The sequence below is a fragment of the Coregonus lavaretus genome (genome assembly GCF_964263955.1).
Source record: "Coregonus lavaretus genome assembly, chromosome: 4".
NCBI lineage: Eukaryota > Metazoa > Chordata > Actinopteri > Salmoniformes > Salmonidae > Coregonus > Coregonus lavaretus.
The window spans coordinates 62,384,279-62,412,026 of NC_139991.1; the positions used below are offsets into that span (position 1 = coordinate 62,384,279).

Below are 27,748 nucleotides of genomic sequence, written 5' to 3' on the forward strand. Positions count from 1 at the left end.
TCGAACACGATTCTATTCAGAGAGTGTGACACAGAGGATAGCTCGGGTGCTACCTCTGGTAAGCTGGTGCAGTCTGACCAACAGCCCAGACAAAGGAAGAAGGATGTGGAACTTGTTGCTGAGGCAATACAGTTACCAGTCACTTGTGAGCAGCTGATTGCTAACCAGAAGGTTGACATTAGCCTGGCTAAATGTTTTTCTAGTGTTGTCTCAGAGGAGGAGCTAAAGAAGAAAAACATGGCATACTTCATTGATGGTAATCTCCTCATGCGTAAATGGACATCCCATGTTGACGCTGGCGGAGATTGGAATGCTGTTTACCAAATAGTGATTCCTACAGCCTTTCGACAAAATGTTTTATCCCTCGCTCATGATCACCAGTGGTCTGGACATCTGGGAGTCACCAAGACTTATGATCGAGTTTTGCGACATTTCTTTTGGCCTGGTTTAAAACAAGATGTGGCTCAGTTCTGTCGGACTTGCCACACCTGTCAAGTAACTGGGAAACCGAACCAGGTTATTCCTCCCGCGCCTCTTTGTCCCATACCGGCCATAGGTGAACCATTTGAACATGTGATGGTTGATTGTGTTGGACCATTACCAAAGACAAAATCTGGTAACCAGTTTCTGTTGACGATTATGTGTGTGGCCACCAGGTACCCAGAGGCCATTCCGCTGCGAAGGATTACTGCTCCGGTGGTGAGTAAAGCGTTGATCAAATTCTTCTAAACGTTTGGGTTACCTAAGGTAATACAAACTGATCAGGGTACGAATTTCCTTTCTAAACTTTTCAAACAAGTGTTAAAGTCCTTGTCAGTTACACACCGTGTGTCAAGCGCATATCACCCAGAGTCTCAGGGTGCGCTTGAACGTTGGCATCAGACACTGAAGTCTATGCTCCGTAAATATTGCTTGGAATCTGAGAAGGATTGGGATGAGGGAGTTCCTCTAGTTGTGTTTGCTGTCCGTGAGACAGTACAGGAATCCTTAGGGTTCAGCCCAGCTGAACTGGTGTTTGGACACACCATGAGAGGACCTATGAAAGTCCTTAAGGATCAGTTTTTATCACAAGAGTTGTGTGTGAAAGAAAATGTGTTGGACTACGTTAGTCGCTTTCGTGAGCGCCTACATGGTGCCTGTGCTCTAGCAAAGGAAGATGAACCACAGAGACTGATGAAACGACACTATGACACACAGGCTGTTTCTCGTTCACTGCAGCCAGGTGACCAAGTTATTGTATTGTTGCCTGTGCCAGGAGCGTCATTGTCAGCACGTTTCTCTGGTCCTTATGTAATTGAAAAGAAACTAAGTGAAACTGACTACGTGATACAGACTCCTGATATAAAAGGCCAATCTCGTGTGTGCCACGTTAACATGTTGAAGACATACCACACCAGACCTGTCATTCAGATAGACAGTCCAGAGAAACTGGCTGAGTCGGCTGTCTCTATTGCTGCTACGGCTGTAGTGGGAGGTCATGTTAAAGATGTGGACGGAGATGGTTTGGAGTTGCGCAATACTCAGCAGCAGTGTGCTAGATTGCCCAATTCAGAGATGCTGCTGTCTCTCCCGTCAAGCCTGATTCATTTAACGGACGGACAGTCAGATGATATTGTGAGACTATTACACAGCTTTCCATGTCTTTTTAATGATGTTCCTAAATGCACAAATGTGTTAGAACATGACATTAATGTTGGAAACGCTGCACCTATCAAGCAACATGCTTATCGTGTCAACGTCTCTAAAAGAAAGATAATGAGGGATGAGGTTGGTTATTTGCTGGAGAATAACCTGGCTATGCCAAGTTCAAGTCCTTGGAGTTCTCCGTGCATTCTGGTTCCTAAACCTGATGGGACATCCAGGTTATGTACGGACTATCGGAAGGTCAATGCTGTCACAGTGCCCGACTCGTTCCCGTTACCCAGATTGGATGACTGTATTGATACTGTTGGTGCTGCTACTTATGTAACCAAACTAGATCTTCTAAAAGGTTACTGGCAGGTGCCGTTAACCTCACGTGCCTCTGACATCTCTGCCTTTGTGACCCCCAATCACTTCCTACAATATGCTGTCATGGCATTTGGGATGCGGAACGCACCAGCCACTTTCCAACGCCTGGTTAACACAGTATTGGCTGGAGTTCCTAATTGTAGTGCTTACCTTGATGATCTGGTAATTTATTTGACTGAGTGGTCTGATCATGTTAACACTCTAAGGGTAGTGTGTGAACGTCTAGCAGCCGCTTCTCTAACCCTGAACTTAGCAAAGTGTGAGTTTGGGAAGGCCACTGTTACTTATCTCGGTAAACAGGTCGGCCATGGTCAGGTGCGCCCTCTAGATGCCAAGGTCTCCGCTATAAATGCATTTCCCGCACCTACCACCAGAAGAGAGCTATGCCGGTTTTTAGGGATGGTTGGCTACTACCGTAGTTTCTGTAAAAATGTATCTGCGGTAGTTGCTCCATTAATGGATTTGCTCAGTCCGGCGAGAGAATTTGTATGTCTGAAGATTGTCGTACTGCTTTCAACACTGCTAAAGTACTCTTATGTAGTACTCCTGTTCTTGCTGCGCCAGATTTTGAACGACCGTTTAAACTGGAGGTAGATGCAAGTGCCAGAGGTGCTGGTACTGTTCTACTGCAGCAGGACCAGAGTGGAGTGGACCATCCTGTCTGTTATTTTTCACGGAAATTTAACAAATGTCAGACAAACTATTCCACCATTGAACAAGAAGCTCTAGCTTTGTTGTTAGCTCTGCAGTACTTTGAAGTTTATGTTGGTTCCAGTGCATTACCAGTGATAGTGTATACTGACCATAACCCCTTAGTTTTTCTCCACCGGATGTACAACCAGAACCAACGCCTTATGCGTTGGGCACTTGTAGTGCAAAATTATAATTTGGAGATCCGCCACAAAAAGGGGTTGGATAATGTGTTGGCAGATCCTTTGTCTCGTGTTTAAAGATCTAGATTTTTTTTGTTATCCCGTCAGGATGCTGTTGATCTTTGAATTTTGGGTGTTGTGATGGTACGTGTGTCGCAAACCATTGTGGTTTGCTCTTATAAGGGTGGGAGTGTTACGGATACAGGTATCCTGTGTCTTTTTGTGTTTTTCCTTTCCTTCTGCCCTAATCACAGGTGTCCTGTATGTTCCTGATTGGTGGTCGTTGGGGTGTCTGCTGATTGCTGAGGTGAACCAATCAGTGGACATTCCTCTGCATTGCACCACCTGTTTCTGGTTTTTCAATCACACATCCCATTGTTTAAAAGCCGGTCAGTTGTGTTTGTTGTTAGAGACTATTTCCGTATGAGTATGGATACTGTGGTGTCCTGTGTACTCACTAATTTGCTGGTTACTCTGTATGGAAACTTTGTTGTGTGTTTCTGGGAAAAGGGGAATTTAAGCAAGTTGCCCTTGGGCATACATTACCCATAGGAAGAAAACTGTCTAAAAACACTAGTTAGACCTGAGCGGACCACCCACTGTATTTTTGTATGATTAGCTTAGCGGTTCTTGAGGCAGGCAAGATCAGTTTAGGTTTTTTTTACACTATTGTTTCATTTCTTGGGTCCTGCTCAGCCCTTTCTCCCAAACCTTTACCGTGTGTTCAAAAATAAACCTTTTATGTTTGACGGTAGTTTTTGTTCTCACTGTTTCATGTCACGATCCTAATTTGCATGAATTATGTTACGGGTCTCTTGTCCATCCACCCTAGACGTTTAAAGCCACGGGGTTCGTAACACGGGTTGTAAGGCAACAAAATAGGAAAAATGCCAAGGGGGGGGGAGAATACTTTCGCAAGCCACTGTATATATTGAATTCCCGTCTCCATCTCAACCAAGAATCAAAGTTAAAGAATAGGACTAATCTAATCAAACTTTAAATGCACTTTAAATACAGTTTTATTTGATTTAGTCATTTTCCTTAGATTTTTGGTGAATCCAACATATTAATTATTAACTTGAAGATAACATTTGAAATCAACCAAAGCTTCTTTACCGTAGGCCTACAGTACCTTCAGAAAGTATTCAAACCCCTTGACTTATTCCACACTTTTTTGTGTTACAACCTGAATTCAAAACAGATTAAATATATTTTTTCTCATCCATCTACACACATTACCCCATAATGACAAAGTGAAAACATGTTTTTAGAAATGTTTGTATGTAAAAATGTATTGAAAATTAAATACAGAAATATGTAATTTACATAGGTATTCACACCCTTAAACCAATACTTTGAAGAAGCACCTTTGGCAGTGATTACAGCTGTGAGTCTTTCTGGGTTCTCAGTAATGTGTTGTATTGGATTTGCCCCAAATATAACGCTTTGTATTCTGGACAAAAAGTGAATTGCTTTACCATATTTTTTGCAGTATTACTTTAGAGGCTTATTGCAAACAGGATGCATGTTTTGGAATATTTGTATTCTGTACAGGCTTCCTTCTTTCACTCTGTCAATTAGGTTAGTATTGTGGAGTAACTACAATGTTGTTGATCCATCCTCAGTTTTCTCCTATCACAGCCATTCAACTCTGTAACTGTTTTAAAGTCACCATTGGCCTCATGGTGAAATCCCTGAGCGATGTCCTTCCTCTACGGCAGTTTGTAGTGACTGTGTAGTGTAGTGACTGAGTGTATTGATCCAAAGTGTAATTAACAACTTCACCATGCTCAAATGGATATTCAATGTCTGCTTTTTTTTTACCCATCTACCAATAGGTGTCCTTCTTTGCGAGGCATTGGAAAACCTCCATGGTCTTTGTGGTTGAATCTGTGTTTAAAATTCACTGCTCCACTGAGGGACCTTACAGATAATTGTATGTGTGGGGTACAGAGATGAGGTAATCATTCAAAAATCATGTTAAACACTATTATTGCACACAGAGTGAGTCCATGCCACTTATTATGTGACTTGTTAAGCTAATTTCTACTCCTGAACTTATTTATAATTGCTATAACAAAGGGGTTGAATACTTATTGACGAGATTTTAGCATTTCATTTTTTATTCAAAAAACACTATTTCACTTTGACATTATCGGGTACTGTGTGTAGGCAGTGACAAGAATCTCAATTTGATCCATTTTAAATTCAGGCTGTAACACAACAAAATGTGGAAAAAGTCAAGGGGTGTGAATACTTTCTGAAGGCACTGTATATGTATTGTGTATTTTTTGTTGAACCCTGGGTTGAATTTGAAACAATAGATGTTGATGACTTTGCAAATGTTATCTAGGCATAAATACAGTGAGGGGAAAAAAATATTTGATCCCCTGCTGATTTTGTACGCTTGCCCACTGAAAAAGACATGATCAGTCTATAATTTTAATGGTAGGTTTATTTGAACAGTGAGAGACAGAATAACAACAAAAATATCCAAAAAAACGCATGTCAAAAATGTTATGAATTTATTTGCATTTTAATGATGGAAATAAGTATTTGACCCCCCAAAATATGACTTAGTACTTGGTGGCAAAACCCTTGTTGGCAACCACAGAGGTCAGATGTTTATTGTAGTTGGCCACCAGGTTTGCACACATTTCAGGAGGGATTTTGTCACACTCCTCTTTGCATATCTTCTCCAAGTCATTAAGGTTTCGAGGCTGACGTTTGGCAACTCAAACATTCAGCTCCCTCCACATATTTTCTATGGGATTAAGGTCTGGAGACTGGCTAGGCCACTCCAGGACCTTAATGTGCTTCTTCTTGAGCCACTCCTTTGTTGCCTTGGCCGTGTGTTTTGGGTCATTGCCATGCTGGAATACCCATCCATGACCTATTTTCAATGCCCTGGCTGAGGGAAGGAGGTTCGAACCCAATATTTGACGGTACATGGCATCGTCCCTTTGATGCGGTGAAGTTGTCCTGTCCCCTTAGCAGAAAAACACCCCCAAAGCATAATGTTTCCACCTCCATGTTTGACGGTGGGGATGGTGTTCTTGGGGTCATAGGCAGCATTCCTCCTCCAAACACGGCGAGTTGCGTTGATGCCAAAGAGCTCGATTTTGGTCTCATCTGACCACCACTTTCACCCAGTTCTCCTCTGAATCATTCAGATGTTCATTGGCAAACTTCAGACGGGCCTGTATATGTGCTATCTTGAGCAGGGGGACCTTGCGGGTGCTGCAGGATTTCAGTCCTTCACAGCGTAGTGTGTTACCAATAGTTTTCTTGGTGACTATGGTCCCAGCTGCCTTGAGATCATTGACAAGATCCTCCCGTGTAGTTCTGGGCTGATTCCTCACCGTTCTCATGATCATTGCAACTCCACGAGGTGAGATCTTACATGGAGCCCCAGGCCGAGGGATATTGACAATTATTTTGTGTTTCTTCCATTTGTGAATAATCGTACCAACTGTTGTCACCTTCTCACCAACCTGCTTGGCGATGGTCTGTAGCCCATTCCAGCCTTGTGTAGGTCTACAATCTTGTCCCTGACATCCTTGGAGAGCTCTTTGGTCTTGGCCATGGTTGAGAGTTTGGAATCTGATTGATTGCTTCTGTGGACAGGTGTCTTTTATACAGGTAACAAGCTGAGATTAGGAGCACACTCTTAAAGGGAGTGCTCCTAATCTCAGCTCGTTACCTGTATAAAAGACACCTGGGAGCCAGAAATCCCTCCGATTGAGAGGGGGTCAAATACTTATTTCCCTCATTAAAATGCAAATCAATTTATAACATTTTTGACATGCGTTTTTCTGGATTTTTTTGTTGATATTCTGTCTCACTGTTCAAATAAACCTACCGTTAAAATTATAGACTGATCATGTCTTTGTCAGTGGGCAAACGTACAAAATCAGCAGGGGATCAAATACTTGTTTTCCCTCACTGTAGTACCATTGATGATATATGCCATCTAAACTATGGTTACATTTGATTTGCTCCATCAAACCTAACCGTTGTAATGACTTCGATAACAACAGTGAGTGTACAAAACATTAAGGACACCTGCTCTTTCCATGTCATAGACTGGCCAGGTGAATCCAGGTGAAAGCTATGATCCCTTATTGATGTCACTTGTTCAATCCACTTCAATCAGTGTAGATGAAGGGAAGGAGACAGGTTAAAGAAGGATTTTTAAGCCTTGAGACAATCGAGACATGGATTGTGTATGTGTGCCATTCAGAGGGTGAATGGGCGGCAAAACAAATATTTAAGTGCCTTTTAACCTGGTATGGTAGTGTCAGGCGTACCGGTTTGTGTCAAGAACTGCAACATTGCTGGGTTTTTCACACTCAACAGTTTCCCGTGGAGTCAAAACGGGCCAGCATCCCTGTGGAACGCTTTCGACACCTTGTAGAGTCCATGCCCCAATAAATTGAGGCTGTTATGAGGGCAAAAGTGTGTGTGTGTGTGTCAAGGGAAGGAACAAATGTAACACTCTTCCTCCCCCCTCTAGCTCTCGCTCTCGCTCTCTCTCTCTCTTACATACAGTACTACATGCACTCAGAGAGACCCCCTAAACACACACAATACAATTTATGTCTGTATAATTACATTGAGCCAAGCTAAACCACTCACACCCTGTCTAAACAGTGATTTTGTTAATGAGTCTCTCCATCTCTCAGTAGGAAGCCACTCTGTAATTACTGACTGGATTCTGACACCCTCTCTCTCTCTCTCTCTCTCTCTCTCTATGTCCCCCCTTACGGGGACACTACTGTCCTACTACACCACAGCAGCAGACACGTCCTAGGCTGATTCCTGGATGACGGGCTTCATCTGGTCATTAGATAAGTAGAAAACCATTGGATAAGGTTAGTGGCACCTTAATTGGGGAGCATGGGCTCGTGGTAATAGTTGGAGCTATTATTATGAGCAGTTCTCCCCTCAGCAGCCTGCTGTGATGAACACATGCAGACACACACCCACATTCTATCTTATTACATACAGAACCCACCGACCTCCACACACATTCATATTCTGTACCATCCCACACACACTCAGATCCTGTTACAATAATTTCTGTCTTTAAGTGCAAAGCAGCACAAGCTAAATCCACAGTTAATGTGGGTATTTCTATAGTCAGGGTTTGCCACCTCTTCTGCTCTGCACTCAAATTTGACTTTTAATATCTGATAATCCCCTGAACGTGATCGCCATGGTGATGGAGACACTGACGGGGCAAGGAGGGCATTGTGAAGGAGTGCTACTCCTCCATGTAGATGAGCTCCTCAGTATTCATCCTGTTCTCCTCAGAGAGAAAGAGAGAGCGAGAGAGGGATTGGGAGAGGGGGAGGTGGAGTGGGGATGGATAGATCGGGGGGAGAGAGAGAGAAAGCGAGAGAGAGAGAGAGGGGGCGAGATATGAGAGGGAGGGTGAAAGAGAGAGGGGAAAAAGGGGGAATGAAACATGCAGAAAGAGGAAGCGAGACAGGCAGAGACAGAGAGAGTATAGACATGCCATGAGATCACTTGAGCCGCGCCGTGCTGTTCTCTAAAGCTAATGACCGGGACATGCTTTATTAGTCATCCTCTCCTCTCTTGTCCTCTCCTCTCTTCACTTCTTCTCTTCTTTTCTCCTCTCTTCTCCTCTCCTCTCCTTTCGAATCCTCTCTTCTTCTCTTCCCTTCTCCTTTCCTATCCTCTTCTCTCCTTTCTTATCCTCTCCTCTTCGTGAGGACACTTCAAATCTCCATCTGTGACAATGGCTGAAATAAGAACTTGGTGAACCTATGTGATGAGTAATTGTGCCTGAGACCTGAAGACTCACCTTAGCTTTAGTCACATGATGAGCTATATTAAACTAGATTATTTACATCCAACCATAAATGCATTTCACCACAAATGGAAAATACCAGATAATGAACCATTATTTTGGGAAGTAATAGCTAACCTGTTAGAAATTAACATTATAATGCATTATTTCATAGTGTGGATTTTATGGTAAAGGATTGCAGGTTGGGCGATTGTATATGTTTCAGTGTATGTGAGATATCAAGGTGTGTTCTTACCTTGGTGGGTGATGGGGTCTCTCTGACTGTGTCTGAGTCTGACCAGCGGTGTTTAAGCTGGGAGGAGCTGGGTACACACTCACAGAACGTCTGCATGGAACAAACAAGCAAACCGTTGTTGTTGTGTTCGCCGTTGTTTAATATTATCAGTCAATTGAAATAAATTAAATAGGCCCTAATCTATGGATTTCACATGACTGGGAATACAGATATGCATCTGTTCCTCACAGATTCACTACCTGACTAAAAGGACACCTGCTCGTCGAACATCTCATTCCAAAATGATGGGCATTATTATGGAGTTGGTCCCCCCTTTGCTGCTATAACAGCCGCCACTTCTATGGGAAGGCTTTCCACTAGATGTTGGAACATTGCTGCAGGGACTTGCTTCCATTCAGCCACGAGCATTGGTGAGGTTGGGCACTGATGTTGGGCGATTAGGCCTGGCTCGCAGTCGGCGTTCCAATTCATCCCAAAGGTGTTCGATGGGGTTGAGGTCAGGACTCTGTGCAGTCAAGTTCTTCCACAACAATCTCGACAAACCATTTCCTTATGGACCTCGCTTTGTGCATGGGGGCATTGTCATGCTGAAACAGAAAAGGGCCTTCCCCAAACTGTTGCCACAAAGTTGGAAGCACAGAATCGTCTAGAACGTCATTGTATGCTGTAGGGTTAAGATTTCCCTTCACTGGAACTAAGGGGCCTAGCCCAAGCCATGAAAAACAGCCCCACAGCATGCACTATGCATTGGGGCAGGTAGCGTTCTCCTGGCATCCGCCAAACCCAGATTTGTCGGTCGGACTGCCAGATGGTGAAGCGTGATTGATCACTCCAGAGAACGCGTTTCCACTGCTCCAGAGTCGAATGGCGGCGAGCTTAACCCCATTCCAGCCGGCGCATGGTGCATGGTGATCTTAGGCTTGTGTGTGGCTGCTCGGCCATGGAAACCCATTTCATGAAGCTCCCGACTAACAATTATTGTGCTGACGGTGCTTCCAGAGGCAGTTTGGAACTCGGTAGTGAGTGTTGCAACCGAGGACAGATGATTTTTACGCAATGCGTGTTTCAGCACTCGGCGGTCCCGTTCTGTGAGCTTGTTTGGCCTACTACTTTGCAGCTGAGCCGCTGTTGCTCCTAGACGTTTCCACTTCACAATAACAGCACGTTCCGCGGCAGCTCTAGCAGGGCAGACATTTTATGAACTGACTTGTTAGTTATCTTGGCAATGGATAAATGCTCACTAACAGCGATGTAAACAAATATGTGCACAACATTTGAGAGAAATAACCTTTTGGTACTTAGGGAACATTTCTGGGACCTTTTATTTCAGCTCATGAAACATGGGAACCACACTTTACATGTTGTGTTTATATTTTTGTTCAGTGTAGTATAATAGTATACTTTTGGCTCTAAGGTACTGCAGAAGGGTCAGCTATTGGACCGCAAATCAAATCAAAACTACTTCATCAATGATCCAAACCAAAAGCACTGTTGTTGTTATATATTATAGTAATACACACGTAAAAACTAGCACCAGTACACACACAGGACAACAGAAGACCAACATTTCAGTGCATATACAGAGTAACTGGAGGAGGAGCACGGGAATTACTCTGTCAAAGATTCCATGTAACTGCTGAATGTATTTATAATGGGTGCTGCTAAATATCTCTGCTAAAATGAAGGTTACTGGCCGTGTCCGAAATCTGGCTTACCTACTACTTACTTAAACTGCATACTGTGTACTAATCGTACTACATACTGTTTAGAAGGCACTGTTTTGCATAAAGTTTAAAAAATGCAGTATGCCCAAATGTCATGCAACATACTCAACTCATCCATACTGTGAAGGTGTCATCTAATGCGCAATTGCGTTGAATCCCACCATTCATTAATTTTGGTAGAGCACGTCCTCTTATCTGATTATCAGCTGTTGTCGAACACACGTAGGTCTCGAAAGAGGATTCTCTTCCTCAATAGTGTGCAGTGAATTCTACTGGATGAAAAGCCGAAATGAGTATGACATCCTGGCATTTAAAGCATACTACATTTCAGAAATGTCACATACTATAAAATGTTATATTTTCGCATACCCAAATTGCCTATTATTTAGATCACTAGTGTGGGTATTAGGTATGCTTTAAATGGTATTAGTGTGTGCGTGCATGTGTGTCCGTGCGTGCGTGTGTGTGTGTGTGGGCTGCAGAAAGTGAAATGAGGGTAATTATGCTAGGACTATGTCCTAGCTGGGGGTGTTGTATCTGCTTTAGGAGAGTACATGCTGTCCCTGACCTTCTACACACACCATTGAGCAGACCAGTTAATTTAGAACCATAGAAAACACTGTCAGGACAAAGCTCAGGCCAACCAACTCACACTGGTACAGACAGAGGATGGTACAACAGGAGTTCATCAGCTGGGATGTTTGCTTAGTGTGTAACTTGTTGGTGTAGTCAGTTTAGTCAGCGTAGTCAGTGTTTCTATGTGTGAATGTGTAGCCTGGGGAATGGGAACAAGACTAGACTATGTGCAGTGGTCGTATGTGTGTTGGCTGCTACTGTAGGTATGTTTGTCAATGCTATGATAGTACAGTATGCAGCTCACACAATGCTGTGATGGCTGACCAACTCTTCACCTCCCTACTCTGAGTACCCCTACCAGGGGTGAGGGAGAGAAAGAAATGGGGAGGGAAAGAGAGGGAGGGAGAGAGAGGCCCTGCTGAATCCTGATGAGTTTAGCATGAAAATCCAGAAACCTGTTCCGCACACAGGGGCTACACAACAAATATTAGCCAACACATGGATGGTACACACTGAGGCTGGACAACTCTGTTACACACTGAGGCTGGACAACTCTGTTACACACTGAGGCTGGACAACTCTGTTACACACTGAGGCTGGACAACTCTGTTACACACTGAGGCTGCATAATGAGTTTTCATATAGACACTATGAATTAAACCCACTACACATTATGCTTAAAGTTATATTCAAATCCCCCTTGCACACAAACAACTTGATGCACACACACACAAACCTCAACACAGCATAGACAAAAAGGTAGGTAACATCCCCATACTGCACACCCAGGCCTGGCTGATCCAGAACACATCCTCTCCTCATCATTACAATGGACAGCACGTCTCACGGCTTTCCCCGCTCCTCCCTATAGCCTGCTAATGCTAACACAGGCATCCAGCTGCATCATACACACACACGCATACACACACGGGCCGATGTGATGTGATGTGGGTGTGTTTGCTCTGTGTTTACCTAGTCCTAATCTGCTCCACCACAGGAAAGGGTTTACATCTAATAGAATATCTGGGGCTTTTATTGGTTGGACCTGGCAGAGAGGATTCAATCTGATGAGCTGAGATTTAGGCTGACAGTGAGCAGTGGCAGAGTGTGTATAGTCTGGGGGTTTGTGGGTAGAGATGTACAGTATGAGTAACTTGTGTTTGGGTGAACAAATGTGTTGTGGGCCTGTTGGCTTATCTAAGATTACTTTGTTTGTGTGTGTTTGAGCGTGTGTGTGTGTGTGTTCGTGGGGCAGTGACTGAGGTGTGTTTAAGCTTACTGCTCGCTAAGCCGATCTGAAGGAAGAGGCTTTGAACACATTCATTCCTGGGCTTACTAATCATTTACCAGGATGGGCACAATAGGGAGGGAGAGAATGAGGGAGGGATGGAGAGAGATAGAAGGAGAGTGGTGCGGAGACAAAGACAGAAGTCAAAGACCAGAGAAACTAGTTTTCCTAAGACATTAGGGAAAACTTTTGTTGCATCAGAAAGAATGCATTCTTATATTCATGAGTGACTTTTGTGACATTGTCTGTCTGCCTGTCTGTCTGACTGTCTGCCTGTCTGTCCACATGGTTGCTCTGTTTCGTGTGTATTTCAGGGATTACTGGTCAGATAATACCTCATATTCCTTCAAATGCTCTCAGACAGTCCATACTAAGTGGATGGAAAGACATTCAAGGTAACACTGTATACTGAACTTGGTCAAATTAAAATATATATCCACGGTCGCACATACCTGATAGCTTTATCTCCAACCTAAACTCGTGGTCGCCTCTAAATTGAGAATGGCTTAGACCTTGCAGTGTTGGTTGTGACATTACTGTCCCTGCAAACTGAACTATTCCACTACATTCTGAGGCATACTCTATTTCAGACATGTTTTATATGACATTCTACATGATGTTCATCATGTATTTGGGGCTTATTTTCTGAAATGTTACATTTGTTTTTTAATCCGCCTGCCTGGTCCTTTGATAACCTGCATCAGCTCTGCAGTTGATGATGCATCCTCCCCTAATAGTAAACAAACTCTGTGTGAGCCCACTAGCTACACCGTCCTCAAGCTCACACATAGAGGGATAAACAACATAGGCCTATGTGAATAAGTTGATAGCATGGCTGTGGTGTAAGTGACTTATTAGCGATATCTGTGTTGTTTGGTGTTGTGTTGTTGCAGTGAGAGTGGCAGCTGAATGTGAATAGGTTTAAATGAATCGGAGGCCCCTCTGTGTAACTATTTGTTGTCACTGTAAAAGTAGTAGCTCAGAGGCACCACTATTACCCTCTACTGTGTTTCTACTGTGTTTTTTTTATTAAATTAAATTAAAACAGAGGGGCAGTTTCAATGCTTTTATTCTTCTGACTACACCAGGGACAACTCACACACCACACACATGACCACCTGTATACTATGTGCAAAGAAACATGCAGAGAATCTGAATCTCCAAAAAACATACATGAATACACAAATAGATGGGAAAAATGGGAATACTTGTTTTTCGTTTAAACATACGCACACGCACGCATGCGCACACACACACACACACACACATTCAAATACACACACAAACAGGCCCCAGTGGGAGCGGAAGGAGATGAAATGAATCCACAGAGACACACTTCAGTGAGTGTCCTTGGAGCTCACAGAGCAGCCACAGCACAGTGAGAGTGTCTGTCACTGACAGTCACTGTGACTCACACATGCACACACAAACACACACATGCAAGTAAGGAAGGCACACACACACACACGTTGGTTTTACTATCCAAGTGGGACCAAACAATGCATTCCCATTCAAAATCCTATTTTCCTAATCCTTAACCTTAACCCTAACCTTGACCCCAAACCCCTAACTTTAACCTTAACCCTAAAACTAAACATAATCCTAACCGTAATCTTAACCCTAACCCCAACCCTAATTCTAAGCCTAACCCTAATTGTAACCCTAACCCCAAGCCTAAAATAGATTTTTTCCTTTTGGGGACTGGTGAAATGTCCCCACTTTTCCCTGTTTTACTATACTTGTGAGGACTTTTGGAACCCAAAAGGATAGTAAAGTTAGACCACATGCACACACACAGAAGCACACACATACTTGGATGGAAAATTACTGAGGACAATATTGCCACTCCTATTTGCCATATCTTCAATTTAAGTCTACTAGAAAGTGTGTGCCCTCAGGCCTGGAGGGAAGCAAAAGTCATTCCACTACCTAAGAATAGTAAAGCCCCCTTTACTGGCTCAAATAGTAGACCAATCACCCTGTTACCAACCCTAAGTAAACCTTTGGAAAAAATTGTGTTTGACCAGATACAATGCTATTTTACAGTAAACAAATTGACAACATACTTTCAGCACGCTTATGGGGAAGGACATTCAACAAGCACAGCATTTACACAAATAACTGATGACTGGCTGAGAAAAATTGATAATAAAAATATTTTGGGGGCTGTTTTGTTAGACTTCAGTGCGGCTTTTGACATTATGGAAAAACGTACATGTTATTTACACCCCCTGCTATATTGTGTATAAAGACTTACCTGTCTAACAGACCACAGAGGGTGTTCTTTCATGGAAGCCTCTCCAACATAATCCAGGTAGAATCAGGAATTCCCCAGGGCAGTTGTCTAGGCCCCTTACTTTTTTCAATCTTTACTAACGACATCCCACTAGCTTTTAGTAAAGCCAGTGTGTCTATGTATGCGGATGACTCAATGCTATACACGTCAGCTACTACAGCGACTGAATTGACTGCAACACTTAACAAAGAGCTGTAGTTAGTTTCAGAATGTGTGGCAAGGAATAAAAATACACCTTATGGAACAGCGGGGACTGTGAAGCAACACAAACATAGGCACAGACACACGCATACACACACACACGATAACATATGCACTATACACACACGTCCACATGGATTTTGTGTCGTAGATATGTGGTAGTAGAGTAGGGGCCTGAGGGCACACTCTTAATGTGTGGTGAAATCTGTTGTGAATGTATTGTAATGTTTTTAAAATTGTATAACTGCCTTCATTTTTCTGGACCCAAGGAAGAGTAGCTGCTTCAAAATCCCTGTTAAAACAAAGGTACACACACCATCACCTCTCCACCTTTCCTAGGATGAAAGGACAGACATAGGGCAGCGCTGAGAAAGGGAGAATTACAGAGTAAAAGCTGTTCTATTCCACACGGATGTCAGAGCTTAGGACCATAACCCCAACCCTCTCCCCTCCAAACACTACACACGCACACACACACCCCTGATCCCCTGCGCCAAATTGCGTGATTGCAGACCTGTTGGGCTTTAGAATAATGCTTTAGCCAGCTCCTCTCTCAGGTTTGTTTTTTATACCTCTGAGAGACAGGGGAGAGAATTTACATATGGCGACAACAAGGCTATACTTAATCAGACAAATAAACGCACACATGCCGCATGTACACACATAAACACTTAAGAAGGGATACACAAACACACACACACACACACAAACACACACACACACACACACACACACACACATACACGCCTAGGCCTATTCACAATACAGGTGGATGCATATTCAATAGTGTGTGCATGCATTGAGTTATTGAGCTTGTATTGGCTGATTTCATGGGGCTACAGATTTAATGTTTAAACATCCCTTCCATTTGGAACTTATTTAATTATACTGATCAACAACATTTGCATAGAAGAAGCACTCTTTTAAGTGTGCACTGTCTCTTTAGGACCAATGACGTCATTCACACACACAGTCGGTTCGAGACTCGAGCAAAGATGATCTTGACTGGGAGAGACATGAGGAGGACGAGAAGAAGTGAATTAATAATGTTTTTAGTGACAATTAGATTTGAAAAAAGCATTATTTTGTGTTATGGTTTGCATATTATCACAAACAAGGTAGTAAATTGATGTTAGCTTCAACTGTAAGCTAGCAAGGAAAGTTAGCCTGCAAAGCTGAAAGCTACCACTATCTTCTTGCATTGTAAAGTGTTCTAGTCAGGGCCGGCATTATGGGTGGGTCTTAGGGGGCCTGGCCCACCCTACCATACCTCTTTGCCCTCCAAATAAAATATTGAAATATTGATTACTTATTTGACCGAGACGAGCCCCGTCAGAAAGACACATCAATCTCAGTTAAAGCATCCGAGTGAGCGAAAACAGCGCCCCTCTCATTATGTCTAGACCATTTGTCTGATGCTGTCTGGACCAAAAGAGTATGGCATGTCATACTATTGCTGGCCGGACAGCATCAAATACATGGGCTACATATAGAGGGGCACTGTTTCGCTCGCTTGGATGCTTTCTCCTGTGATATAGTTTCGGCAGAGAGGAAGAGGCGAAGCAGTATAAACCCAATGTGTTTCTATGAGAATAATATGCAGACCTAAGTTTATCACCTGCCTTCCCGCCTTTGGGACAAAGACTCCCATTGTTAGGGCGGAGACATGAGCATCTCGTCATTTTATACAGATCTCTGGTTTCAGCCTCTTGCAAATTGGAAAGGAAATTTGGCAGGTGCACATTGCACTGTTAGGATGCAGGATTGCCCTAAAGTAAATTGATGTTTCACCAAAATTATATAATTACTCCTGTCTAAATAAAATCATTCAAAATACTTCACCAGGGAGCATGACTTAGCCACAGAGGATCATTAGCTTATAAATGTATTTTTTTAAACAGTGGACACAATTTGGATAGTGCGAGTGGCAATAGGTATCGCTGATTGAGCTACAGCTGTCAGTGAGTCAGTGTCAATCTGTGTGAAGATAATGTGTCTATAATTTAAATGATTGTATCAAGAAGAAGGGGATGGGGGTGTGTTGAAGATATGGTGCGTCTCCAGAACACATTGCATATGTAGGAAAGTGCCCATTTGGCAATGTCTTATTTCTGATTGTCTTAACTCACCACATACACCACTCATTTTTCTTCACCTCACACAAGTCAACAAATCTGTTTTTTTTAACATCCATTGCAAAGGATAGTTCCTCAGTATTTGAAAAATATTTCCAACACTCCCGACCTCGAGCGTGTGAAAGAGCAAAATATGATGATCTGATGATCTCATATATCCAGTGGAAACATCATAAAAAACTGCTTTCTGTTCTGAGCTCACTGGCACAGGAAACTTTGGGGGCCCGGAATAGCCTAGTTGATGCAATGTTGCAAGTTTGTTCACGACAATTTGATTCAATGTTGAACTTCATTAGCAATAGCTCAAGTCAAGACAGATAGAAAGGGAGGCAGACAGGCAGAGAAGAGAGATGAATGTGATTGAAAGAATCGGAATTGTCATCAGGATATTTCTGCTGTTTTTATTTGTTGACTATGTATTTTACATAGTTGATGATGGAAGTTATAGGCCTACTGCTGCATTGGCCTATAGGCTATCTCTGAGTTCTATGCTCTCAATTCTTTAGCCACCAATGGATCATAGTATTTGAATGTGTCCATATGCCAGAGGCCTGTGCTTTTGCCATAGTTGAATTTGAACTTGGTCGTGGTCCTCTGTAGCTCAATTGGTAGAGCATGGCGCTTGTAACGCCAGGGTAGTGGGTTCGATCCCCGGGACCACCCATACGTAAAAATGTATGCACACATGACTGTAAGTCGCTTTGGATAAAAGCGTCTGCTAAATGGCATATTATATTATTATATTATCATTTTACTCCATATTTGTATGATTAACTACGTTATTATTGAAATGAAACTTCCACGAAAATGTGCATATATAAATATTCATAACTGGCACACAGATCGGTAGAAATGGCAGGATAAATTGTAAGCTTCCCCAAACTTGAAACTCATGAGCTGCATATGGTCTTTACTAGTACACCCATTAAAACAATGCGTGCAAGCGCATGCACACATATGATGTCCCGTGCAAAAATGGGCCTGCCTATAGAAATCAAATGCCCATCCAACTGATTTGTTCTGGCGCCGGGTCTGGTTCTAGTCTGTAATGGACATTGCTTTGCAAATAATAATTAAGAGTTTCAACATTTCTAAATGCTGTGTTGCATTATTCAAGTGTGTTAAGTTCTGTGCAGCATGAATGGTGATGCAGCCCCGACTCCCAGTGAGTGCTGTGTTTCCTCAGGACAGGCTGAGTAAGTGGAGGAGGAACGGAGCAGGCACGGTGCACTATCGCTCTGAGGGAACATCGGCTGCGCTGATAGACAGACTTGATCCTCTCTCAATCAGTAGACGACGTGAGACACATTTCACAGAGGTACCGAAAGTAACAACAATTCTAGTACCGAACCGTTTTTCATGTTCTAGTATCGAAAAAGTACAGAAGTTTTGGTATACCGTGCAACATTAACACACACACGTCTATGACAGCCCTTCAGAAGGAACTTTTAGAATTCCTTCCCTCTACACTGAGGCTGGTAAAGAGCACACATAAACAAGGAAGAGATTACCATGGCAGTTCCTTTGTCTCTGTCCTCCTCAGATGATTCCTGTCAACGAGGCCATACATACACATGTAAACAGTAAACTTCACAGGCTCCCGCTCTCCTTTCTGTCGTCACTTCAGCCTACACTTCAATTTCTGTTCTGAAAGAGCCTGACTGGTGCTGCCTGGCTGATTGCAGTGAGGGGCCATAAATACACACAAATGCTTGATGCACACACATACCGGTACACGCACAGAAGCACATGCACACACACAAACACACACACATACACACAAACACACACACGTACACAAGAACACACACACATACACACGAACACACACACATACACACACACATACACATGAACATACACATACACACGAACACACACATACACACAAACACACACACATACACACGAACACACACACATACACACACACACGAACACACACACATACACACAAACACACACAGATACACATGAACACACACATGTACACACGAACACACACACATACACACGAACACACACACACATACACACGAACACACACACGTACACACGAACACACACACGTACATATGAACACACACACGTACACAGGAACACACACACATACACATGAACACACACACGTGCAATTTAAACGGCTAGAAGGATCCCCGCCCCTCAGCCTTGAGATTTTAAAAGAAGTCTGATTAGAGAAAGAGTGCAGCCAGTTCCACACACATACATAAATAAAGAGCCCTTTCCTCCTTAATGGATACATTTGCATACATCTATCTCAATGCAGGTGCCATATAAACACTCATAAATTATACATACACCTCAGTTATTGGTGCTGCTTCTCTGCAGACTGATTTATGGCTTTATGGGTGTGTATGAGGGAGAGAGACAGTACATGACGTGTGGGTGGTGGGAAGTAGTGTGTGTGTGTATATTTGGGAGGCAGCATGTGTGTGTGTGTATTTGGGAGGCAGGATGTGTATGTGTATTTCGGAGGCAGTATGTGTGTTTGTGTGTGCATTTAGTTGTATCTGTTTGTGGCGGTCTGAACAGTATCGGGCCTTAAGTGCTGTGCAGTCAGTCTCTCCTGGGGGACAGAGGCAGCTGAAGTGGTCAGGGGCCATGTGGGGGCTAAGGGCTTCATGTGCCCTCACTCCCCCCTCAACCACAATGGAATGATATCAGGCTTTAAGAGGCAGGTGTCCCCACTTAACCCATCAGATAGGGAGGTGTGATGTCTCAGCTCTTTTAAATCAAATTCCCTTTCCTTTAGAGAGATAAAGAACATAACAGAGAGAGTGGATGAATGGGGGAAACAAGAGAATGCTCTGTCTTTTTAAGTCATGTTGTCACTCAATACACTATGGGAGAGCACTGAGGAGAAAAGGCTGTATTCAGCCAAGTCTATAAAGACTTAATTTGATGAGTCCTGGAGACACTCAACAGACATTCTCTATTTTCTGCAAATTTGATGGTTGCTCTCCATTGAGGCTTTTCTTAGTAAAGGACAGTGAAATGGGTACAGAACATTTCCAAAAGTGCCCATGAAATGTTTACATTTCAACAGACACACTTATCCAGAGCAACTTACAGTAGTGAAGACATACATTTTCATTCATGCTGGTCCCCCGTGGAAATCGAACACACAATCCTGCCGTTGCAAGTGCCATGCTCTACCAACTGAGCCACACAGGACCATGTCCGCGAGAACAGTAAAAAGAGGACACGTTGAATGAAGGAGGAGATTGATTCTTCTCAATCTGCACGGAGAACATTGTAGTGAAACCTTGGTTTTGTGTTCAAAAGAACCCCACCATAGGAAAAAAGTATTTAGTCAGCCACCAATTGTGCAAGTTCTCCCACTTAAAAAGATGAGAGAGGCCTGTAATTTTCATCATAGGTACACGTCAACTATGACAGACAAATTGAGAAAAAATTTCCAGAAAATCACATTGTAGGATTTTTTATGAATTTATTTGCAAATTATGGTGGAAAATAAGTATTTGGTCACCTACAAACAAGCAAGATTTCTGGCTCTCACAGACCTGTAACTTCTTCTTTAAGAGGCTCCTCTGTCCTCCACTCGTTAACTGTATTAATGGCACCTGTTTGAACTTGTTATCAGTATAAAAGACACCTGTCCACAACCTCAAACAGTCACACTCCAAACTCCACTATGGCCAAGACCAAAGAGCTGTCAAAGGACACCAGAAACAAAATTGTAGACCTGCACCAGGCTGGATAGACTGAATCTGCAATAGGTAAGCAGCTTTGAAGAAATCAACTGTGGGAGCAATTATTAGGAAATGGAAGACATACAAGACCACTGACAATCTCCCTCGATCTGGGGCTCCACGCAAGATCTCACCCCGTGGGGTCAAAATGATCACAAGAACGGTGAGCAAAAATCCCAGAACCACACGGGGGGACCTAGTGAATGACCTGCAGAGAGCTGGGACCAAAGTAACAAAGCCTACCATCAGTAACACACTACGCCGCCAGGGACTCAAATCCTGCAGTGCCAGACGTGTCCCCCTGCTTAAGCCAGTACATGTCCAGGCCCGTCTGAAGTTTGCTAGAGTGCATTTGGATGATCCAGAAGAGGATTGGGAGAATGTCATATGGTCAGATGAAACCAAAATATAACTTTTTGGTAAAAACTCAACTCGTCGTGTTTGGAGGACAAAGAATGCTGAGTTGCATCCAAAGAACACCATACCTACTGTGAAGCATGGGGGTGTAAACATCATGCTTTGGGGCTGTTTTTCTGCAAAGGGACCAGGACGACTGATCCGTGTAAAGGAAAGAATGAATGGGGCCAGGTATCGTGAGATTTTGAGTGAAAACCTCCTTCCATCAGCAAGGGCATTGAAGATGAAACGTGGCTGGGTCTTTCAGCATGACAATGATCCCAAACACACCGCCCAGGCAACGAAGGAGTGGCTTCGTAAGAAGCATTTCAAGGTCCTGGAGTGGCCTAGCCAGTCTCCAGATCTCAACCCCATAGAAAATCTTTGGAGGGAGTTGAAAGTCTGTGTTGCCCAGCGACAGCCCCAAAACATCACTGCTCTAGAGGAGATCTGCATGGAGGAATGGGCCAAAATACCAGCAACAGTGTGTGAAAACCTTGTGAAGACTTACAGAAAACATTTGACCTGTGTCATTGCCAACAAAGGGTATATAACAAAGTAATGAGAAACTTTTGTTATTGACCAAATACTTATTTTCCACCATAATTTGCTAATAAATTCATTAAAAATCCTACAATGTGATTTTCTGGATTTCTTTTTCTCATTTTGTCTGTCATAGTTGACGTGTACCTATGATGAAAATTACAGGCCTCTCTCATCTTTTTAAGTGGGAGAACTTGCACAATTGGTGGCTGACTAAATACTTTTTTTCCCCACTGTACAGTATGTAGAATGTGAGGTGTAGATAAAGAGCTATTAGCTTCGCATCATGTGTGCTCCATTGAGAGGCCTCTTTCTCTCAGAGTGGGTAGAGAGAGTGTGGTTTTATTTAAGTGCCAGGCTCTGGAGAATGACTGTATGCGTTACAGTAAATCAACAGTGAATAAGAGTTTATGAAAGCCGACTTCATGCCCTGCCCACCAGGTGAAAGGAGGACCATTTCTGCCTAAGCGCCAAAAAATAAGTGGTTTCCGTGGCAATTATGGATAAAAAGGCCCACGCAACAGGAGAGATCAAACACATTTCAGAATCCCCACGACGATCATTTCACTCTGAATAGCCCACACAACCTCAAATAATAGCGTTTTTGAAATAGCATATTCTTTCACCTAACAAAGGACAAAAAGACAGTTCTTGTCTATAGAGGAATAAAAAAGAGAGAGTAACAGAGAAAGACAAAAAGAACGAAAGACAGAGAGAGACATTTATTTGAAAGAGAGAGAGTCAGGAGACAGATGCAGGAGGAAGCTGGAACACTTTGTTCAATAAAGCTAACAGCATATTATGTCAATAGCAGGAATCCTTGGGAGCTAGGAACACATCAGAGAAGCCTACTAGCCTCAAAACGTAGCTAATTTCCCCCCAACATCGGACACCCCCTAACTTCGGACACTCTAGCGGTTGGAGGACTAAATCACCTCGTGTTCAATATTTAAATGGACTGGAAAATAACGGTAAGTTTTGCGACTAAAGACACTCTTCTAGCTAGCTGACCACCGATTTTCATTGCAATTTTTGTAAGTTAAGTTAGGTTTTGAGAGTTTTTCAAAAAGTTATATACATACACATTTTGTGGGACATGCTGTATATTGTAAAATTTGACTGCGCAACAGACCACACCTCATTTAATATTCAACTTTTTACCTCTGAAATATAGCTAACGGACTTTCTAATGTTGCTAGCTTAGTTGCTAAATTTTGATAGAACTGCTAAGTAAGAAAAAAGGAAAGAAATTATAAGCATTAGATTATACATATCACGAAAACAGCTGAATGTTGTCAAGCTTGACCTTTTCAGAATTGGAGTCCTTTGACGGGGGCGTTTTACACAATCTGCAAAAATGTATTTTGAACTTTGAACCATTAACTTTTTGACACCTATCACTGTTGGCTATGTTTAATCTTACAACAGCTACACAGAGGCAGTATTTAGTCTAATGTTACAATGTATGCATCAATATTAAACTAATTGGGACACTAATTTTCATTACAGATAACATCAAACAAAAAATGTGGGTACACTTTCAGTTATTGTGAAGACTTTCATCACTTTTCAATGCATTAGCTTTGAAATGTAAATGTTTATACATATTCAGATTGAGTTATCTTTCTAAAATGTATATAGTATGCCAAGTTATTTAACTACATGTATTTATTTTAAGTCAAGAGGAAGCAGTGGAGGGAGGTGGACATGTTCCATGCCATGGAGGACTGCGGGGCAGGGATGGCTATCCGCCAGGCTGCCAAGGTTAGGCATCTTTTGATTTTAGGAGATTACCACGTGTATGTGAATTTTATCTGCTAGTAACAGTTTTCTTTTCTTATCTACCAAGGTGCATGGTGTACCTCGGCAGACCCTGGCGGACAAGCTGAGCGGCCGGGTGACCCATGGTTGTCGCAGTGGACCACCCACATTGCTTGAAAATTATCTGGTGCAGTACTGTATCTACTGCGCCAGCCATGGGTTCCCCTTTACCAGACAGAGGCTGATGACATACGTCAACAAAATAAGCAGGTATTTGGTGTTCTATGTGTTTATGTATGTAGAATGCTGGACTGACTGTTCTCAATGTGTGTGATGTAAATGTGGATGTGTAAGGTGATGCCAAAACAAACATTTTTATCCTGGATGGACAATTCCATATTCTCTTCTATTGTAGGTTTCGGCACCCAGGGGAAACAAATGTTCAGGAGGAGGCACAAGAACCTGAGCATGAGGAGGCCGGACAACCTAGACAGGGGGAGAGCTGAGTGTGCCACACGTCCGATGATGGACACCTTCTTCACTTCTTATGAGAAGCACTTGGAGGAGAGTGGGTTGAGGGAGAAACCCAGACAAATCTATAACTGCGATGAGTCTGGGGACCAAGGAGCACATCACAGTGCTGGCCTGCTTCAACGCAGCTGGGGAGGATGTCCCCCCATTTATCATCTACCCCAAGTGTTTCCCTAGTGGCCACTACACACTATACACTACCCCCCCCCCCCCCAAGCCTTGTATGGACGGTCAAACAGTGGCTACATTGACGGGGACTTGTTCAGGAAGTGGCCCTCTCTTTCTCCTCTTCGATGGCCACAAGAGCCACATGGACCCAGAGGTGCTCGCGGTGGCACTAAGGGAAGGGGTTATACTTATTTGTCTTCCACCACACTGCACCCATGTCCTGCAGCCGCTGAACGTGGCATACTTTGGCCCTTTAAAGAATTTGTCAGAGTATTCCGCTACCCGTACCAGCGCTATGTGGTGGAAGGGTTTAAGAAGTGTGGCCTCTTCCCTTTTGACCTTTCAGCCATTGAAGAGTCCCCTGCTCCAGTCCCAGCCCCTGCTCCAGTCCCTAGCTCTAGAAGAGCACCCCCTAATAGAGGGGGGCTGATAGCGAAGGACCTGGGGCACATCCTTACTGTCCTGAAGTATCAGCTAGACCGATACAGAAGACTCCCTGTGGTCGCCACATGCCTCACCGGGGAGAAATACACGCGCCAGTGGCAGGAGAGGGGTGAGAAGGAGAGGGCCGAGGCAGAGGAGAAAGAGCGTTGGGCAGCCCTCAGAACACAGAGGGCACAGAAGAGGGCTGCCATGGATGTGATCATTGACGCCATTGCCTCTGCTGGACCCCCTGCTGGAACCACTCCTGACAGCTGCATCACCACTGTCAGTGCCTCCCAGTGTGCAACACCTGTAGGAGCCACCGGAGTCCCCAGCTGCAGAAGAAGGCTACGTGCCTACTCTCCCGGACACACCATCGTCGGCCCCTCAACCCCACCATTACAAACACCAGCTCCTCCGAGCCATCGGCGGCGGTTTTGTCCACCACCACCACGATGCACACCACCCCCCCCCCCCCCCGTCCCCCCCCGTCCCCCCGTCTGTCACCACCAACACGGCCTCCTCTGGACCAACTGCCTCCTCCGTCTCCACTGGTCACACCACCATAGAAGCATCGTCTGGTGTCTCTACCCCCTGCAATTTGAATACAGCCACCTCCACAGGTAAACACATGTTAAATTACAACAAAATGACTGTTATCTGTTTTATAAAACAGCAATGTAAAAAAAAAAATCTCTCCTTACATATCTACAGTCCATAGCACCAGCCCTCAGTCATCTCCACCTCCTCCAAAACCTCTGCAGCTTCCTCCAGAGGTATTGATGTAAAAAAGTTGAAAAGGGTTTTGATGAAACATGCTAACACTACTTTTTTTCAAAATGCAGCACAGAAAAGGAAGAGAAAAGCTCCACCGGTCTCGTCTGTCACGCCACCCGTTGGCACTACTCTCAGGTACTTCATAATCTGTTTTTCTCTCTCTCAGTTGTATCAATTACTATTGTTGTTGAAGAACTTCTACATTTTGCAAAACCATATTAATCAATTTATATTATTATTTTATTTTTTACAAAAGAAGACACCACCTGCTGTGCTTGCTGCGGGGAGCATGATCCGCCTGCAAGCTCCCCTCAGGAGTGTAGATCCGAGGTGCCATGTGTGTGCTGTGACTTCTGCCAGCACTGGTTCCACTGCAGGTGTGTGCAGTGGGATCAAGAGGTAGCGGTGGAGCTGGATTTTTATTGTGATTTTTGTGACAATATAGGGATGGAGGTCGAGATTTAATTGTTTGTTTTGTTTGTGTTCATATGAAATTATTTATTTGTACAAAAAAATAAATGTCTAAAATATAATATATATATTTATTGAACCCATCTTGTGTATTTCTTCCTTTACTTTCCAAGTGCACCTCTGCAACACAAACTCCAACTGTGTTTTCATTGTTTATGTCAATGCACATTACTGAAATTAAAGTTTTATTTGATGTAAATTATTAATACTCATATTTTAGTATTCAACTGTTATCTACTTTCTCAAAACATAAGATTAATCTGTAAAACAAATGATGAGACATTATTTGGTTACAACACTGAATATGTTGGTGAATAACCATTTTTTAAGAGTCCACAGGAGGGCGCACCGGGCTACGCAAAAGTTGACAGGCAAGTCATTATTTTTTACCGGAAGGCTAGCCAACTAGTCAACTATCTAGTAAACACTTCGGGTACATGGTTGGTGTCTCTTTTTTGAACAAAAAACGGGGTTCCACGCTACCTACGCAGGTCTGCATTTAGTCCCACTCTCTGACAACTGCCATTTATGCCATTCCTTTGAGGCAAATCGGTAGTGGAACCGACAAGTGAGCACCTGAATTGACGCACTGTTTGTGCATTTAGCCGTTGCTAAACAACATCAGACAACCACCAAGAATGACAGTAACAGACAGGTGTTCACTCTGTTTACACAATTAGAAACGATTTACACTCTTCAAGGTCTTTGTTCAAACATGCCATAATATTTTCTAATCAAGTCCATGTCAAGGGAGATAAATAAAAACCTGCATATTTATTTATTGTGATGCTAGTTTATCATTAATACATCACAAGAGCATGAGCAATAGATCAAAAGGAATTGAGGAGTGAGCTCCCGTGCTGAAGAGCTGCATTAGCCTTCTGGAGTAAAGATGCTAGGTGATTAGGCTAGATTAGAGAATACTAGAGTTTAATTTACTCTGTTATGGTAATGGCAGTTGAGTTAACTGATCTGGAATTAGCCAAAATAAAGAAATGTTTAATGTGTTCTGAATTAATGTGTTCTGTTATTGTGAATCAGTTAATCAAACAAAAGACACTGAGTAAGAGAAAAATGATGGAGGGAGGGAGGGAGGGAGGAGAGAGAGAGAGAGAGAGAGAGAGAGAGAGAGAGAGAGAGAGAGAGAGAGAGAGAGAGAGAGAGAGAGAGAGAGAGAGAGAGAGAGAGAGAGAGAGAGAGAGAGAAGAGAGAGAGAGAGAGAGAGAGAGAGAGAGAGAGAGAGAGAGAGAGAGAGAGAGAGAGAGAGGAGAGAGAGAGAGAGAGAGAGAGGAGAGAGAGAGAGAGAGAGAGAGAGAGAGAGAGAGAGAGAGAGAGAGAGAGAGAGAGAGAGAGAGAGAGAGAGAGGAGAGAGAGAGAGAGAGAGAGAGAGAGAGAAGGCTAGCTTGGTCACTGGCGTGGGCAAAATAAACCACTTAAAAGCAGTAATTATAAAACTGGCAGTAGAATGTCATTATTTCACCAGTAGATTGCCAGAGGGCTCTAGAGTGTCTTCTGAGTTCCGACAGCCACGAGTCAGTCGGGTGAGAATCTAATAGATTGGAGGTATTGATACGGCATCGCCACCTTAATCTCACACTATCTGACGGCTCGGATTAACAGGTGTGGGATTTATCATGTTGGAAAACTGGTTTGTATTATCACTAGTATAACAAAAGACACTGGGAGAGAGAGAAGGATGGAGAGAGCCGTGATGTAAAAATGATACACTAGTTGTCAAGCGTCACAATAAATTAAATATCTCTCCCTTGAC

The 27,748-nt window shown here is 43.2% G+C and overlaps 1 protein-coding gene across 1 annotated transcript in view; it reads right to left on the bottom strand.

Moving 5' to 3' along the window:
* Positions 1–27,748, bottom strand: part of LOC311127504 (fibrinogen C domain-containing protein 1-B-like) — a gene marked incomplete at its 3' end in the record, with an annotated part of 349,982 nt that overhangs the window by 295,290 nt on the left and 26,944 nt on the right. Inside the window, exon 2 of the mRNA XM_084159327.1 lies at positions 8,954–9,043. Within this exon, the coding sequence (XP_084015453.1) occupies positions 8,954–9,043 (90 nt within the window). The remainder of the gene's footprint in view (positions 1–8,953; positions 9,044–27,748) is intronic.